Raw genomic sequence first — 19,094 nt, 5'->3', positions numbered from 1 at the left:
CCAAATATTAATTTTAATATGGTGTTACTCGAAATAAGAAGAAAACAACTTAAAATCGAGTCATCCACCTAGTTTGTGGCCGTGTGAGGCAGCAGCAACTCCTGATTTCTCTGTTTGTTGTCTTCCATTTTCGGGTCAGTACCAGGCCCAACGCAGGTTGGTCAAAGCAGGCCCCCAGTTTTGCTTATTATACTTATGAAAGAGTCAATTAGTAGGGGTGCACCGATTGCACTTTTCTTGACCAATTTTTTTTTTTTTTTTTTTTAGGAGTCTGACCTGCTGATTCTGATTTTGTCTGAATCCTGTTTTGCTTTGTTAACTGACTTCAGTCCCAGCAACTAGGCTAGGTATAGAGTCCTTGTTAGCTGACGTTAGCTGTGTTTCAGATAATTTCGTAGCTGCATGATACTAATGGTATAATTCAAAAGGTTTAGTACTAGCCAGTGTTAGAGTTGGCTAGAGCTGGAGATGGCATGTGAAACTGAAGGTGACTGAAACCCAACGTTCTTTCGACCTGGAATAAACTTACATTTTTTGAATTTAATTGAATTTTATAAAACCTAATCCTGACCTTAAGATCGAAATTGAATCGAATTGTGGATTTGAAAATCGAGAGTTTGTGACACCCCTATTCATGACCCACACCACCATACCTGCTTAGTACCGACTCTGAATACATGTTCACAGTATGATGATACAGATTGGACAGAAGAAGTCCAGTTCCCTCAGGTTAGGCTTGCCAGCTTCATGCCTTTGTTGTGTTGGGCCTGTTGTAAAGGCCTCAGACTTTTAGTGCTGTCAGCTTAAAAGGCTGACCGAGAGGCTGGGTTCTTTAAAGCAGCTGTAGCGGTCAGAAGCACCTCTTAAGAGGTCTGCACCTGGCAGATACATAGACCGAGGGGAAGACTTACTACAATACATGCCTGGTTTAACTCTTTAGTCACTGCAACTGACAGCTTATGCCTACTCCTAAAGACTCTGTCCAGGCCTCGTCTGCTGCTGGTTTTGTGTTACTGTTCTTAGTAGATGTAAAATGGACAAGGCACTGTTCAGTTGACCAGGTGCACATAGCATAAGCTTTGAGCTTTATTTAACAAGGTAGCAAAGTCCAGTTGGTAGTTTGAACTGGCAGCCTAGCCGCTTGGCTTCAATACTCTGAGGGGTCAGGTGTCAGGGGTGGAAACCACTGACAGTGGAACCAAACAAGGTCTAATAAGTAGGGAACCTCCGATCGATTTAAACCCCCCGACTTTCAGCGTGACACAAAACCTATGAATAAACGTAATGGAAAACAAATTTTCACTCACTTGGCATTGGTCTGATATACAGTACTGTATATTGAAGTATATCTGATATCCTGAATCATTTTTGGAGGGCCTATTCATTCAGGTAATGAGTGATTAATAACGGGCAACCTTAATCTAAATCTATGCAAGCAAAGACACTGTCATCATATTGGTACAGTGTCCAATGACCTTTTAAAATATATATATATATTTAAATAAATCAGTATCGGCCAACCCTGTGGAAAATAGGGTCGTAGCATCCCTACTAATAAGACGACAAAATGCCAGCAGCAGCCTAGAGATGCCCCCCCCCCCCACACACACACACCCACACACACAGACACCCCCACACTCGCCTCAGTCCTCCTTGCTGCTCTCAGCTTCCGTCTCCAGCAGTTTGATTGAGCATCAGTACTGATTGTTCTGCTGAGATCCAGACAGAGGAGGTGAACGGGCCAGTCCACTCACTGACATTCTGTAAATGATGTGTAACACACACACACACCACACACACACACACACACACACACACACACACACACAGGAAGTCATTTGCTGTGGCATGTGAACGCATTCCTCCCCGGTTGGCTGTCAGGCCTTTTCTTCAACACACGCTGAGAGAACACGGCTAAAACATGACTGGATGGTGTCTATACTGGTGGCCACACAGCTGTCTACAGATGGACACGTTCAAACACACACACTGTCGCAGAACTTAATTGCACCCTTGTTCCAAGATGTGTTACTTTTCAGTTGGAGTTCGGGGGTGTTTTTCAGTCCTGTGACGCCGCTCGGGCGTTAGGAGGAGGGGCGGAGCCAGTGTGAGGGGGGCGTGTCCCAGCTATGAGGGCACCGGCGATGAAATGGACGGCACGGCGACCAGCTGGCGTGACTGGGTGTTTGCTTGACACTCCCACACCTCCAGCGAAGCAATTCTCCAAGAATGCCCATGATGCATCAGCTCTCAATGTGGCACATGTGGCCGTTGAAGAACAAACACATTCTGCCACCGGCATGACGAGGGAGAAAGTCCAGCTCCTCCTCTAGAGAGAAGAGAGAGAGAGGTAGGGGGGGGGGAGGGAGGGAGAGAGGGAGGGAGGGGGTGGCCTCATTTGATTCCTGCATCCTGAGGAAATGTTGGAGATGTCAGATTAAGCCATCGATTTCTGAGAAAGACAGATAACAGGAAGTGAGAAAGGAGAGCGACAGCAGGGGAAAGAAGAGAGAGAGAGAGATGGAGAGAGAGAAAGAGCAGGAGGGGGAGAGAGAGAGCCAGAGGGGGAGGGAGAGAGCCGGAGGGGGAGGGAGAGAGCTGGAGAGAGCAAATGAGCCAGAGAGAGCGAGAGGCCTCAGTGTCTTAATTACCACAGCTCGTTAACCCAGCTCTCTGCCCCACACGCTCAGATGTGTGTTGTTCTCTCTGTTGTCTCTGAGAGGAGCTTACCGTGGAGATAAACACGTTTCCTGGCTGCTCAGCAGAACCCCTGCTGCTGCTGCCTGCTTTAAAAGAGACGCGTCGTTAGCGCTCCCCGTCTAAATCGCCCCAGCAGTCGTTCGTCCAAAGCGTCCATCTTTTGGGCTAATTTAACTCCTTTTAAAAAATGTTTTATGATTTGGCTTTGAAGGAAAAGGCTTCTCCTACCGCACTCTCCTCCATCAGTGTTCTGCCACCGTTGGCTGTTATTCTCTGGACGGACGAGGTTCCCCTGGACAGGATGGACGTTGCCTCCTCCTGTTGCCCGGTCATCAACTCGGTCTTTTCTCCCGTAGTTCAGACCGTCGTCTCCTCCACCCGCCATCTCCTCTCCGAGGCCTCTATCTCGTGTTTATCATCTGGCCGCGGGCCGCTGTCCTGGCCGACCCACAATGCCCCTCTTCTAGTGATCCTCTAGGTAGCCTCCGCCATCTGGCCTGATCCTATTTCAGCAGGTTTTACCTCCACGCGCCGCCAGGCTGAGAGGGATGGAATGCTCCCGCTTAATGACACATGCTGCCCCCGCCCCCCCTCAGGGCTTGCCCTCTGCCCCCCCCCACCTCCCTCCCTCCCCCATGGCTTGCAGCAGCCGCGTCAGCATGTCAGCCCCCCCCCAACACCCCCCTCCCCCTCACTACTTCCAGAGCCGAGCTCGACCACGGAGCTACTGTAGTACGCACACAAACATCATGGCTGCATTGATACAGTATACATGCATGCTCTCTCTCTCATCTCTCTCTCTCATCTCTCTCTTTCTCTCCGTCTGCCAGTGGCATGAGTACAAGATTATAGTGGGGGGAACAGCATCCCCCCCCCCCCCTCTCTCTCTCTCTTTCTCTCTAACACACATACAAACACACACTCTACACCCGCTCTAGTAGCTCGCCAATAGGCTACATCAATGCTCAGTGACACGCATACACACACACACACGGCACACTGGTGCTTTACACGGCTCAGGCCCAGAACAGTGCTGATAATGGGGCCTATTATTCCTAGAAGGCAGAGTCTCCCATCTGTCAGAGACACGCCAGAGAACAGACGAGAGAGAGAGAGAGAGAGAGAGAGAGAGGAGGAGAAACAGAGGAGAGGAGGAGGAGGAGAGAGAAACAGAGGAGGAGGAGAGAGAGAAAGAGGAGGAGGAGGAGGAGGAGGAGGAGGAGGAGAGAGAAACAGAGGAGGAAGAGAGAGAAAGAGGAGGAGGAGAGGGAAACGGTGAAGGGCTCAACTTCTGTGTAGGTAGTGAATGTTGTCCCTGAATTACAGAGGAGGTACAAACAATTCTAAACATGTATAATGGCAAGTAGCGATGTGTTGTCGCCGAGTCCCGCATCAATTGTGCCACTTATACCGATGTCTAACAGTAGTTGAAGTTGTATTTGTTGCTGTGTGGTCAGTGTGCGGCAGGTCTGGGGAGTCTGGGTAAAGGCAGCTGGAGCCCGTGTCTACATGCAGAAGTGTTCTGTTCCCTGTTCACTCGCTACACCTGTCTAGGTATTTTGTACAAAAGAAGAAACTTCAAAGAAAGGGCGGGCGAGTCAGGTGTGTGGATCACGCGCACCGACACCAACTGCAGGAAGCCCTGAGGAGACAGTTTGGCTCTAATCTGTTATAAGAGACAACGCTACTCTGACTGATCCATCCTGACAGGGCTACCACTGTGTGTGTGTGCGTGTGCGTGTGCGCGTGCGCGTGCTGGTGCATAAGCAGTGCGGTGTTTTGTTATTGTTTGATTCTATGAAGGTGTACATGTATGTCAGTGATGGTCCACTCTGGAGGTGATCGTCTTTGTGAACAGTTCACGATCACACTAGACATGACCCAACGATCACACTAGACATGACCAACGAACACACTAGACATGACCCAACGATCACACTAGACATGACCCAACGATCACACTAGACATGACCCAACGATCACACTAGACATGACCAACGATCACACTAGACATGACCAACGATCACACTAGACATGACCAACGATCACACTAGACATGACCAACGATCACACTAGACATGACCAACGATCACACTAGACATGACCCAACGATCACACTAGACATGACCAACGATCACACTAGACATGACCCAACGATCAAACTAGACATGACCCAACGATCACACTAGACATGACCAACGATCACACTAGACATGACCCAACGATCACACTAGACATGACCCAACGATCACACTAGACATGACCCAACGATCACACTAGACATGACCCAACGATCACACTAGACATGACCCAACGATCACACTAGACATGACCCAACGATCACACTAGACATGACCCAACGATCACACTAGACATGACCCAACGATCACACTAGACATGACCCAACGTTCACACTAGACATGACCCAACGATCAAACTAGACATGACCCAACGATCACACTAGACATGACCAACGATCACACTAGACATGACCAACGATCACACTAGACATGACCCAACGATCACACTAGACATGACCCAACGATCACACTAGACATGACCCAACGATCACACTAGACATGACCAACGATCACACTAGACATGACCCAACGATCACACTAGACATGACCCAACGATCACACTAGACATGACCAACGATCACACTAGACATGACCAACGATCACACTAGACATGACCAACGATCACACTAGACATGACCAACGATCACACTAGACATGACCCAACGATCACACTAGACATGACCAACGATCACACTAGACATGACCAACGATCACACTAGACATGACCCAACGATCACACTAGACATGACCAACGATCACACTAGACATGACCAACGATCACACTAGACATGACCCAACGTTCACACTAGACATGACCCAACGATCAAACTAGACATGACCCAACGATCACACTAGACATGACCAACGATCACACTAGACATGACCAACGATCACACTAGACATGACCCAACGATCACACTAGACATGACCCAACGATCACACTAGACATGACCCAACGATCACACTAGACATGACCAACGATCACACTAGACATGACCCAACGATCACACTAGACATGACCCAACGATCACACTAGACATGACCAACGATCACACTAGACATGACCAACGATCAAACTCATTCTGTGTTGTGATGGACACGGGGCTGGAGCCACAGACCTTAAATCTTGGTGAATGACAAATGTTCTGTTAGGGGTAATAATAATGCCAGGCTGTCAGAGTTTCACCAAATCTTCACACATCCATCTAGCAATTAAAAAAACAACAACATAATAATAATAATCATAATAATAAAGCTGCTTGCCACAATAGGAATTGAATTTTGTCTATGATTTTTTTAAAATTGATCTTAACGTGAAATAGTGTATAAAGGAGATGTCTGTTTCTTGGCCAATAAGTATTTTATTCTACTAGTAGTGAAATACCACTTTATTTGGTTGTCATAGTAATCCAGGCATCAGATTACAGGCTTTCCCAGTAACCATGACACCCATGTTCTTCTTCTACACCTCTAAACATCGTCAGAGAGCTTCTACAAACGACTCGGTCACAATCCCACTGACGCAGACAAGGACACGGACAGAGACGCGCACACATACACACACACACAAACTTCAAATCACCAGTTATAGTAGGCCTATTCGGTCTGTTTGACACGATTTGAAGAAACAGATCAGAGAATGATCCAAATACAATCGAGACTTCCGGTGCTGCCCAGGCTCTGCGCCGCCATTATTTTAATATTCTACACAAAACTTTCTGGGGAGATTAGATATGGGAGAGTGGGGTGATGAGGAGCCCAGGGCCCAGGTCGTGTTCAGGGCTATAGGTCCGGTGTTACCCCTCAGCCCAGGGCATGTTGAGGCGCTGTGTCTGTGTGTCTGTTTCACTTTAATTTGAATATAACTAGGTCATTGACCCAAATCTGCCGTGGGCTTTGAAAGAGGCATGCACCGCCGCCAGATCTGCTCACAAGCCCCGTTTGTGAACGCCAGCACTAACAGATCCCTGGTGTGAGCAGAGCCATTAATGGCAGGCTACAGAACTGCACTCTCACAGCAGCCATTTTGGCCCTGAGCTGTTCCTTGTTGTGTCTCTGACTGAAGAATTCAACATTTTCGTACGGTCTACTGCTGCGTTCCATTTGTATCGGAGCTTGGGATTTGGTGCCCGGGACGACGTTACATCCCAGTTGAATGCGTTGCTGAAACAAAACGTGAAAAAACTTTCACCCCCTCTTTGTAGTTCTAGGCAAGTTAGCTATTGTTAGTCATTGTGAGCAATATCAGTTGATGACAACGAACTATGCTATTTTGCAACAAGCTTCATAGCAACATTGTTAACATAGACATTGGACAGTATTGTGTGTACGAGAGATTTAATGAGACACATAATGACAGAAGCACTAATAAAGTCTTATTACAACTTTCACTTATTGTTGACTCGCAGAGTAGCCATCTTGATTTACGTCAGCAGCTGACGTTGATGAAGTCGGTGTAGATTTTTTTATCTCAAGTAAAATGGCGGAAATCCCGAGTTCAGGTGACATATTTGATGAAGAGTTTGACGTCGAACCAAGAAATCCTGACGTCCTTCCAATACTAATGGAACACAGCAGACCCCCCCAGCACCCACACCTCAGAGAGGAGCAGGACAAACCTCTGGTACACCCTCAAGGCCTCCACCCTCAGAGTGTATCGGGCAGCCCACTGTGCGTGTGTGTGTGCATGTGTGTGTGTGTGTGTAGGTGTGTGTGTGTGTGTCGCTGATTAAGCTATGTCGGGAAGCACAGAGACAAAGTGCACGCAACCCTTTAAGTTCTGTTTTTCTAATGTAATGGTCCAATAAACACTGAATGCTTAGAGATGATTATAATACAAAAGGCTGCTACCGATGCAGGCTCTGTATGACTTCACAGGCTCTGTATGCAGGTAGGTGAGAGATCAAACCCACAACATCTTCCCTCTCGTATGGAGAGCGTGTTGTTCTTATTTAGTCAGCTAATTGCCTGAGATTCTGCTGACGGAGGCTGCAGGTGTTGCTGTTAACAGCAGGTGATCTTTCCTCAGCGATCCGCTGGGTAGTGGGATACACGAAGGCCCAACCACACCCCCCCCGTCTCTGAGGTGCCGTATCTAAAGCTGTGTTGTTCGTTATAGTGGCCATATGCTAATTCCTGCCTGTTCTAGTTTAACCGCTGCTGTGCTGTGCTGCAGAGTGAACAGGTCTGTGAGCCCGTACAACCGTCATCACCATGACTACCCTGACCAACCAGACGGTCATCAACCTGACTACCCTGACCAACCAGATGGTCACCATGACTAGCCTGACCAACCAGATGGTCACCATGACTACCCTGACCAACCAGATGGTCACCATGACTAGCCTGACCAACCATATGGTCACCATGACTATCTCAGTGTCAATGTCATTTTATTTCTATAGCACCATTCATACAAATCAATGTAGTGCTTTACATAAGAGACGGATGAAAACATAAATCATGTTAACACAGAGAGAACAGATTTAAAAGAAACAATACAAGTAAAATAATTAAAAATTGTAGAATAGACTTAAAACAATACAAATTAAGAACACTTAAGATATTAAATATTAAAACAAGTAATGGTACGTGGAAAAGCAATGTTAAAAAGGTATGTTTTAAGACCTCGCTTAAAAGTTACCACTGTCTCAGACATGCCCCAGATCCTCTGGCAGTGTTCCAAAGGCTGGGGGCATAAGAACTGAGGCGTCTTACACCGTGTCCTAACTGCTTGCGACGCGAGCAACAGAACGCGACATCGCATGCTTGCTGTCCTAACTGAAACCGTTAAATTTCCTGTTCTGTTACGTCATTTGTCTATATTCCCAACTGAAGACAGTTAAAGAACGAACGCCTGTCAACGCGAGCGACAGGAGGAAAATAGGAACAGGGCGAGCGTCAAAAGGGCAGTTAAAACTTCGCGCTGCGTCGCTCGCATCCAGTTAGGACATCATAATAGAAAACAAAGCAATGGAACGCATTTTGTCGCTGACGCTCGCTCGGGTCGCGTGTAGTTAGGACACGTGTTAGTCCTGGCTCTAGGCATCATTAAAAGCTCAGGGCCAGAGGACCTCAGGGACCTGTATATTTTAAAAGCATGTCTGACATGTACTGTATTTAGGTGCTTGATTAAGTATGTATTAAATTAAAATAAAATCTTAAAATCTATTCTAAAACTGACGAGTGTAGTGATTTTAAAACTGGTGTGATGTGAACCCTCCTTCTGGTCTTTGTAAGAACTGGTCAGGTGTAAGAACACGTGCTGCAGCATTTTGAATCCGTAGTTGACTTATCCCTTTTTTTGGCAGGCCAGACAGGAGAGCATTACAATAGTCCAGCCTGCTAGTAATAAAAGCATGTATTAGTCTTTCAGTATCAGTCTGGGAGAGGAAAGGTTTCACCTCAGCAATGTTTCCTAGGTGATAAAATGAGGTCCTTGTCACATTCTTTATATGGGCCTCAAAGCTACTGTAAGATCAGCACGACACCTACTGTACGTTTCTGGCCTGGCATTTCGTATTCAGTTAGTGTTTTTAAGTGCACCAATAGTCTCTCTCTTTCACCTTATTCACCAATGACCAATACTTCAGTTTTGTCGTGGTTTAACAGTTCTGTGACTTCCACACATTCATGTCAGCAATACATTCTATTAAACGTTCAATTGAGCTGTAGTCAAGGGGTGTCACAGAAATGTAGAGCTGGGTGTCATCAGCATAGCTACGGTAACTAATGTTGTTCATTCTCATGACATCGCACAACGGTCATCATCCTAACTACCCAGACGGTCAGGCCTGTGAGCTGTGAGATGTGCCCAGGTGAGGGCCACCCTCCCCGGGCTCCAGGACCGTGTGTGGAGGAGAAGGAGGAGGAGGAGGAAAGCCTAGCTTTGTAGGTTAATTAGGGAGCTGAAAGAGGCAGAGGAAACTAACTAGCTGCCAGTGCCAAACAGAGCGGCCCCTGTGTCCACTCAGGCGTCCATTTCAAAGGCGCAGGCTGCCTTTTGTGTGCCACCCCCCCTCCCCCGCTCGGCCTGCCAGTGAGCAGACCCCCCCCCTCTCCTCCCCCCGTTCTCTCCAGACATCATTTCCTCTAGTTGAGCTTCTGGTCGTTCAGAGAGCTGTAAAAACACCAACTGTGTATGTATGTGCTCCACCTGTGCATTAAAACCAGCTGATTCCTAATTAGCACGCGGCCCCTCAGCCCGGTCGGGGAGCTAATTAGTGAAATCAGCTGCTTTTAACACACGGGTGTTACAAACGCATGGTTAGTATCTTTACTGAAGCAGGTTTTTTTATACCTCGTGCTTCACTATAAGCCCGCCAGCGAGCAGATCAACCCCCATATATTCCTCCCGTTGAGGTTGTCACCACGCAGTGTAGGGATATTAATAGTTAATCGACTATCGATTCATTGCCGATAAGAATTTACTCGAGTAAGATTTGGTTACTCGATGAATTGCTCGTTAATGGAACAGAACCTTTTTTTTTTTTTTTTTTTTTAAACAAACGTTTTCAACAGGAGTTGCGTGAATTGTAATCACGATTTACGGTCTGACTGCACATGAGGGCGCCCCGCCATTTAGTGAAGGCTAATAACGACACAGCGGAAGAAGACACAAAAATGAAGCGAGCAAAGCAAAGTCTAGTGCTGGACGTTCTTATCAATGAATCGTCTATCGTTTGTTAAGGTTAACAGTTATCGATTAATGAAATTGAGTAGCTAGTTTTGCTATCGTCACATCACTATTGCTGTTTGCTATAAGATAATTAACTATTGGTTAAACAGTTTAACCAAGCGGGCAACAGCAGGAAGTAGTTCTTCTCACTTTTTTTTTTCTTCATTCAAAGTTGGGGTGTATTCCCACATCAACTGTCTGTCTTCACTCTGCACCAGAGCCGTCTGCTTCGGCTTATGTGATGTATCTCTGTATCGGGTAAAGTCTTTGCACTATGCCTAGATGGCAGCCTGATTCATGGTGGTACTGGTGTAACCCTGACAACCCTGTAGGACTGATGATGTGGTGCCCTGACGCGCCCTGTGTAGTGTCATCATCAGCTAATGTGTTGTGACTCATGTTCTGCTCCTCTCTCCTCCCCTCCCCTTCTCTCCTCCTCTCCTCTTTCCTCCTCCTCTCCTCTCTCTCCTAGGTCTGTGACAGATCCCAGAGACGGGAAGCGAGTCGCCCTCAAAAAGATGCCCAATGTCTTCCAGAACCTCGTCTCCTGCAAGAGGGTCTTCCGCGAGCTGAAGATGCTCTGCTTCTTCAAACACGACAACGTGAGTGAGCGTGAACGGGCGGCCGCCGCTGCGCTCTGATCCGGAAGGCCCCCCCCCCCAGTTTAGCGACTAACTCAGAAATCTCCCTGATTCGTTCCCCGGCAGCCATCTGATTGGTTAAATCTTCCTGGTTCGCTCTCCTGGTTGGATCTCCAGGCAGCCATCTGATTGGTTAAGGGGAAGTTGTAGTGATGCAGGTCACAGAGCAGCTGGTCTGTGTCATAACACTGTCAGAGTTGCAGCTGCGTAGTATTTGGACTTCACAGGAGGGACCCGAGACACTCTTCCACCGTGTGAATTTGTTCTCATGTTGACTGTAAGAATAATAATATCTTATAATAATATGCACACAAAACAAGGCCCGAGATGTCCCTGTGAACATTCCCAAAACAGCCTTCCTCTTCCTCCACCCCCTCCCTAACTCTGCTCTCTCTGCCTGTCCCTCCCTGGCTTCCTAGCTCCCTCCTCCCTCCCTGGCTTCCTAGCTCCCTCCTCCCTCCCTGACTTCCTATCTCCCTCCTCCCTCCCTGGCTTCCTAGCTTCCTCCTCCCTCCCTGGCTTCCTAGCTCCCTCCTCCCTCCCTGGCTTCCTAGCTCCCTCCTCCCTCCCTGGCTTCCTAGCTCCCTCCTCCCTCCCTGGCTTCCTAGCTCCCTCCTCCCTCCCTGGCTTCCTAGCTTCCTTCCTCCCTCCCTGGCTTCCTAGCTTCCTTCCTCATTCCCTGGCTTCCTAGCTTCCTTCCTCCTTCCCTGGCTTCCTAGCTTCCTTCCTCCTTCCCTGGCTTCCTAGCTTCCTTCCTCCCTGGCTTTCTAGCTTCCTTCCTCCTTCCCTGGCTTAATAGCTCCCTTCCTCCCTCCCTGGCTTACTAGCTCCCTCCTCCCTCCCTGGCTTCCTAGCTTCCTTCCTCCTTCCCTGGCTTCCTAGCTCCCTCCTCCCTCCCTGGCTTACTAGCTCCCTCCTCCCACCCTGGCTTTCTAGCTCCCTCCTCCCACCCTGGCTTCCTAGCTCCTTTCCTTCCTCCCTGGCTTCCTAGCTCCCTCCCTCCCCTTGTTTGAACCCTAAAAATGCTTCCTGGAGGTAACCTCTGACCTGGATGCTGATTGGATAAGTGGTTTCTTAAGAGACTGCAGAGTGGGAAGGAGGCAGGAGGGATTTTAAATTAATTCAACCAGGGTCTGGACCTGACTTGTTTCTTCTTGCCCCCCCCCCAGGTTCTCTCTGCCCTGGACATTCTGCAGCCCCCCCACATCGACTACTTCGAGGAGATGTATCCTTACGGGCTCCAGGCACGCAGCTGATTGGCTCAACAGGCCAAACGCGTGTCACTCTTGATGATGCCTTCCTGTCGTCTGGCTGAAGTCGACTGTTCCCCGTTAAAGACGCTGTCTTTTCTTTTACCCCCCCCCCCCCAACCTTGACCATGGGGCAAGTTTCACAATCACTGCTGACCGTCAGTAGTTCAGACTACACAAAGAAAACACAAAGACCCAGTTGAATCCAATCAGAACACGGCACACAGCGAGCCGGTTTAACCCCTCAGTCCGTTAGGGTTTGGCCAGTGCTTTTACAGGACAGATTAAACCTTAAATGTCTTCTTGTTCCTGATATCTTAGAAGCCCATGGGGGCTCTTGCATTCTACCCAGAGTAGGCTATTCTCCTGCGCTTATCTGCCCGTCGGTGTGTCTGCTGGCACCACAGCTCAGGGTGGACCGACAGGCGCGCGCTGGGTTCAGTCTGACCAGGCTGTGTTGTTGGGAGGGTCGCTGCTGAACGAGGTTGAAACCATGAGGATCAGAGGCTGTCTGGGCCCCAGCTGGAGACACTGATGGCTGCTAACATGGGCACCTACTACAATGAGTCAGGACCAGAAGAATCTATATCCCTCTCCCTCTCCCTCTCCCTCTCCCTCTCCCTCTCCCTCTCCCTCTCCCTCTCCCTCTCCCTCTCCCTCTCCCTCCCTCTCTAGAGATGTAGAGACCTGTTTGACTCACGTGTGGTCTCTCTCGTGGTCAGGGTCCAGAGGCTTGGTCCTGTTTTGTCTTCAGGTTTTTGTCCTCGTCTTCGTCAGGGCTCGGCAGCAGCTCACTGAGGTAGAGACGTGTACAAAGCCAGAGCGCTCCAGTGTTCGTCGTCTTCAGTTCACGTAGGGCTGGATTATAAAACGCTGACACCATGCCCCGTTTTATTCATGTTGAATTCCCACTATTTTCCTGACGGGCTGGAACTGGAGGAATGGACCTTGGGGCTTTCTGGGTTTAACTCTCTAATCTGGCATTCAATTAAATCAGAATAATTAATTCCACACTCCATGTTTGAAATTGTTCCTCTTGGTCCTATAGCCACTCTTCAAACCATAAGCATTTTGACAATTTTTCTTCAAACATGATTATTTCTTGATGACTTGCAGCCAACGAACCAAGAGACCAAACCACGTTTCTTTTTCTTAGCAGGTGCTATTGGAAAATACTAATTTGTGTTTTTAATTGTTACTCAGTAGCTGCAGGACAGCATTTAATTAGCACACGATGCGTTCCTTGATAAGTGTATACAATTTATCTGAGCTCTTAGTTTTTCGAGGACAAACAAACAGCAGCAGAGTGTAGCGGATGCAGAGTGTAGCGGATGCAGAGTATAGCGAATGCAGAGTGTAGCGGAGTGTAGCGGATGCAGAGTGTAGCGGATGCAGAGTGTAGCGGATGCAGAGTGTACAGGATGCTTTGTGTGGTGTGGTGTCACGATAGCGTTGCAATGGTAGCGTTGTATGGTGTAACGGTAGCGTTGTAATGGTAGCGTTGTGTGGTGTCATGATAGCATTGTAACAGTAGCGTTGTGTGGTGTCACGGTAGCGTTGTAACGGTAGCGTTGTGTGGTGTCACGATAGCATTGTAACAGTAGCGTTGTGTGGTGTAATGGTAGCGTTGTAACGGTAGTGTTGTGTATTGTCATGATAGCGTTGTAACGGTAGCTTTGTGTGGTGTCACGATAGCATTGTAACGGTAGCGTTGTGTGGTGTAACGGTAGCATTGTGTGGTGTAACGGTAGTGTTGTGTGGTGTCACGGTAGCGTTGTAATGGTAGTGTGGTGTCACGGTAGCGTTGTAATGGTAGTGTTGTGTGGTGTCACGGTAGCGTTGTAACAGTAGCGTTGTGTGGTGTAACGGTAGCGTTGTGTGGTGTCACGGTAGCGTTGCAACAGTAGCGTTGTGTGGTGTCACGGTAGCGTTGTAACACTGTAAGGTATCATTTTTCAAGGGGCCCTGGCTACAATAGGACATACAGTATAAAACGGCAAACACCTACAAAACAAATACAGAAACGGCATACAGTTACATGCCAACCTACTGTCTGATAGAGACTACAGTGAAGCGTTCTAAAATGATCCCTGGAGATGAAACAAATATATACTCTGGACTAATGGTACATTAGTTATTGTTTTGAAACAGAGAAATAGAGTAGGAGAGGTGGACTAGTAAGACTAGTGTTCCTCTGCTTGACCTGGCGGTCAAGTCCACCACACCTCACTGCGCTGGCATCTACCGCTGGCATCTAGCGGTCTGCCAAACCAAACAGTCCTCTGCCGGCCGGCCTGTGCGAGCACTGTTGTCTTTGCGCCGTGTTGTGTTGTGTTGTGTCGTGTTGCGTCGTGTTGTGTTGTTCTTTTCCCTTGACCCGGGCCCCTCGTCCAGCTACGTGGTGACGGAGCTGATGCAGAGCGACCTTCACAAGATCATCGTGTCTCCGCAGCCCCTCAGCTCCGACCACGTCAAGGTGTTCCTCTACCAGATCCTCCGAGGTGCGAACGCTACGTCCTCCACAAACACGCAGAGCACACGTCTCACAAACACGCAGAGCACACGTCTCACAAACACGCAGAGCACACGTCTCACAAACACGCAGAGCACACGTCTCACAAACACGCAGAGCACACGTCTCACAAACACGCAGAGCACACGTCTCACAAACACGCAGAGCACACGTCTCACAAACACGCAGAGCACACGTCTCACAAACACGCAGAGCACACGTCTCACAAACACGCAGAGCACACGTCTCACAAACACGCAGAGCACACGTCTCACAAACACGCAGAGCACACGTCTCACTTGTCTATGGAATATTCGCTTGCTACACATCCTGTAGTTGCTTTAACACAGATGTGGTCAGCCACAGTGAAACCTGATTTAGCTTTGATTTGCTGCAGGTTCATATCCGCCCATGGTATTTTCAGCTCCCCTGTATTTCACAGTTCTATTACTGTAGTTTTCAACTTCAAACAGTATTTCTGTGTCTCAAGCGTTTGAAGGTGTGAAGGGAGGGATGAGTTTGAACTGAAAGTGTGGGCGAGGTGACTTGTTTTAGATGGTGTTGTGTACAGTGCTGTACTGTACATACAGTCTGAGATGCATTGTTGTTCTGTTCTGTCCCTGTAATCCTGCCATGTGCACCGTCTCCAGGACTGAAGTACCTTCACTCAGCTGGCATTCTACATCGAGATATCAAACCTGGCAACCTTCTGGTGAACAGCAACTGTGTGCTCAAGGTGAGGGTCTATTCCTGAACACCCACTGTGACGAGGTGAGGCTCTATTCCTGAACACCCACTGTGACGAGGTGAGGCTCTATTCCTGAACACCCACTGTGACGAGGTGAGGCTCTATTCCTGAACACCCACTGTGACGAGGTGCCGGTCTGATCCCGAGCAGCTGCAGTAAATCATATGGTAATTATGAGTCGGCGTAGTACACGTGTCCGGATCTAAATGATGCATGTAGTGATGACAGCGTCCAGCGTCTCATAGATTCATGTGATGATGACATCTCATATAAGAGGTCTCTCTGCAAACACCATGTTACTGTAGGTTTGTGAGTAAGCAGCACCTGTTCCCTGGAGAAGACTGATGACTGTATTTGGCCAAGACTAAGATTACATCAGCCAGTGTTTTTCATCATGTCCGTGCTCTAACTGACATCATTAGTGACGCATTTTCAGATCACATTAATATTTTGTATTATTCGGAATCTGTGTTTGAAATGTCTTCAATGCGATAGGCTATGAAACATTTTTTTTAAGAGGGAGGATCAATTCAGGGAATGAACAAATAGAATTCAATATGAATGAAAAGTGGATCTATATTTGATATTTCTATTTCACATTACATTCTAAATGTATGTTTCTGAACTGATCTAGTTATGCTCTGTGGGTGGAAAGAGAGAGAGAGAGGGGGAGAGTAAGTGTGAGAGAGGGGGAGGGAGGGAGAAAGACAGAGAGAGAGAAGGGATCCAGCCGGTTCTGCTCTCTTGCTTTTGTGAACGTGATAATGAGACATTTATAAATTTAGGCTGTAATTCTTATTTCCCAAACGGGAAACGGTCCCCCCACGCCTTTTCTGCTATTTTCAGCTTGGCAGACTTCATGGGCTCCAATTTAGTGTGTCTGTGTGTAAGTAAGAGAGAGACAGAGAGAGACGGATGGAGACGGATACAGTGATCAACACAGAGACAGAAGATAGATACTTTAATAATCCCCATGGGGGGAAATATGGATGTTTCAGCAGTGGAAAAGTACAGCAGCAGTGAGGGGAAAAGTACAGCAGAATAAAGTCATGTATAATGTGTCAGTAATGAGTGAAAAAAGATGAAGCCACGCTCTAGCCCTCCACAGTGCTGAAATGATGAAAGTAGGAAAAAGCAACAAAGAATAATCAAAGAAAGTCTAAGAAAAACACTTGGAAAAACTGTCTGGAAGGATGAATGTTTGAATGGATGGATGAAGAGGTTTAAAAAATAAAAATAAAATTAAAAATTGGGGGGGGGGGAAGAAATCAGTGACTATATATCTCGTCTCCCTGACCCTCTCCTGTCCTCAGATCTGTGACTTCGGCCTGGCGCGGGTGGAGGAGCTGGATGAGTCGCGTCACATGACCCAGGAGGTGGTGACGCAGTACTACCGCGCCCCGGAGATTCTCATGGGCAGCCGGCACTACTCCAACGCCATCGACATCTGGTCCGTGGGCTGCATCTTCGCTGAGCTGCTGGGGCGACGCATCCTCTTCCAGGCCCAGAGCCCCATCCAGCAGGTACCTGATGTCTACCCATCCTACCCCTATTACCCTCCCTACCCCAGCCCTTCCTACCCCAACCCTTCCTACCCCTACTACCCATCCTACCCCTATTACCCTCCCTACCCCAGCCCTTCCAACCCTTCCTACCCCTTCTACCCATCCTACCCCTATTACCCTCCCTACCCCAGCCCTTCCTACCCCAGACCTTCCTACCCCAGCCCTGCCTACCCCACCCCTTCCTACCCATCCTACCCCTATTACCCTCCCTACCCCAACCCTTCCTACCCCAACCCTCCCTACCCCAGCCCTTCCTACCCCAGCCCTTCCTACCCCACCCCTTCCTACCCTTCCTACCCCTCCTACCCCAACTACCCTCCCTACCCCAACCCTCCCTACCCCAGTCCTTCCTACCCCTACTACCCCTCCTACCACTACTACCCTTCCTCTATCTACCCTTCCTACCTCTACTACCCTTCCTACCCCAACCCTTCCTACCCCAACCCTCCCTACCCCAACCCTTCCTACCCCTACAACCCTTCCTACCCCAGCCCACCCTACCCCTACTACCCATCCTACCACTACTACCCTTCCTCCATCTACCCTTCCTACCCCAACCCTTCCTACCCCTACAGCCCTTCCTACCCTACTACCCTTCCTCTATCTACGCTTCCTACCCCTACCCTTCCTACCCCTACTACCCTTCCTGCCCCTACTACCCTTCCTACCCCTACTACCCTTCCTACCCCTACTACCCTTCCTACCCCAACCCTTCCTACCCCTACCCCAACCCTTCCTACCCCTACTACACTTCCTACCCCAACCCTTTCTACCCCTGCTACCCTTCCTACCCCTACTACCCTTCCTACCCCAACCCTTCCTACCCCTACTACCCTTCCTACCCCTACTACCCTTCCTACCCCAGCCCTTCCTCCATCTACCCCTCCTCCATGTTCTCCTAGCAGGGTGCTGCTGAGTCAGGCAGCCTGGGTTTGATATTCATCTGATGGGATTTTTCCGTTTCTTGAAGAAGGGTTCATGTAGCCTAGAGAACATGGGAGATGTGTGTGTGCTGGGCTGATGAAGGGCTGGGGCGCATGTTAGGAGCCGCCATTTGATATCCGTGACATTTTGAACGGGCACAAACAGAAACACTGAGGTGCACGCGCACTCCAGAAACAACCCCTCTTGTTGTTTTTTTTCATAAGAACAAATGCTCTAAAAAGTGAATCAGATGGGGATGAATGAGTGGCAGTGTTGGTGCACACAGCTCTGTAAAGGCTGGGACTACAAGCAGATCTCCCCACCTCACTCTTTCAATCAACAACATTTTTGTTTCCCCATTCCATTAATATTATCATTGTTAGACTCATTGTCATGCGATGAATTGCCATGTTAGTATTTCACACCAGCATGCTCTCTCAGCAGTGTCTGTTAAACAGCACTGATGTGAGATATTTGTTCCGGTTTGTTCATGCTACTGTAGATTGGACTATTATTTTGACGCGTGTGTGTGTGTGTGTGTGTGTGTGTGTGTGTGTGTGTGTGTGTGTGTGTGCGCGTGTGCGCGTGCGTGTGTGCGTGTGTTCGTGTTCGTGTGTGTTCAAGCTGGATTTGATCACTGACCTGTTGGGGACCCCTTCTCTGGAGGCCATGCGGACGGCATGTGAGGGGGCCAGGGCCCACATCCTGAGGGGCCCCCACAAACAGGTGAGTGACCCGCTGACGCCATCGACCCCCTGCTGACCACGGACTGGTCAAACAACCAAACGAGCGCACGAGCTGTCCCTGTGTGCCACGGTGCAAAGCCTTCCTCTCATCAGATCTCAAGAGTGTAGAAATCCTGACCAACTGAGTTCCAATAGCAGCAGCCCAGGAACTGTCACTCCAGTGTTCAGCTGCCTATATACCCTTAACATCCTTCTAGCCTGAACACAAGGTCAGCAGGAACCCAGGCCTGCCATGACCTGAACACTAAAC

General features: G+C 48.6%; 1 protein-coding gene across 1 annotated transcript in view; it reads left to right on the top strand.

Moving 5' to 3' along the window:
* Window positions 1-19,094, top strand: part of nlk2 (nemo-like kinase, type 2) — a 42,475-nt gene that overhangs the window by 7,896 nt on the left and 15,485 nt on the right. Inside the window, exons 2-7 of the mRNA XM_084435773.1 lie at window positions 10,931-11,060; window positions 12,269-12,324; window positions 14,744-14,850; window positions 15,512-15,597; window positions 16,923-17,132; window positions 18,723-18,824. Of these exons, the coding sequence (XP_084291899.1) occupies window positions 10,931-11,060; window positions 12,269-12,324; window positions 14,744-14,850; window positions 15,512-15,597; window positions 16,923-17,132; window positions 18,723-18,824 (691 nt within the window). The remainder of the gene's footprint in view (window positions 1-10,930; window positions 11,061-12,268; window positions 12,325-14,743; window positions 14,851-15,511; window positions 15,598-16,922; window positions 17,133-18,722; window positions 18,825-19,094) is intronic.

This window comes from Borostomias antarcticus (assembly GCF_949987555.1).
Source record: "Borostomias antarcticus genome assembly, chromosome: 1".
Lineage (NCBI taxonomy): Eukaryota > Metazoa > Chordata > Actinopteri > Stomiiformes > Stomiidae > Borostomias > Borostomias antarcticus.
Note: the sequence above shows the minus strand (reverse complement) of the source record. Positions and strands in the feature narration are given on the sequence as shown.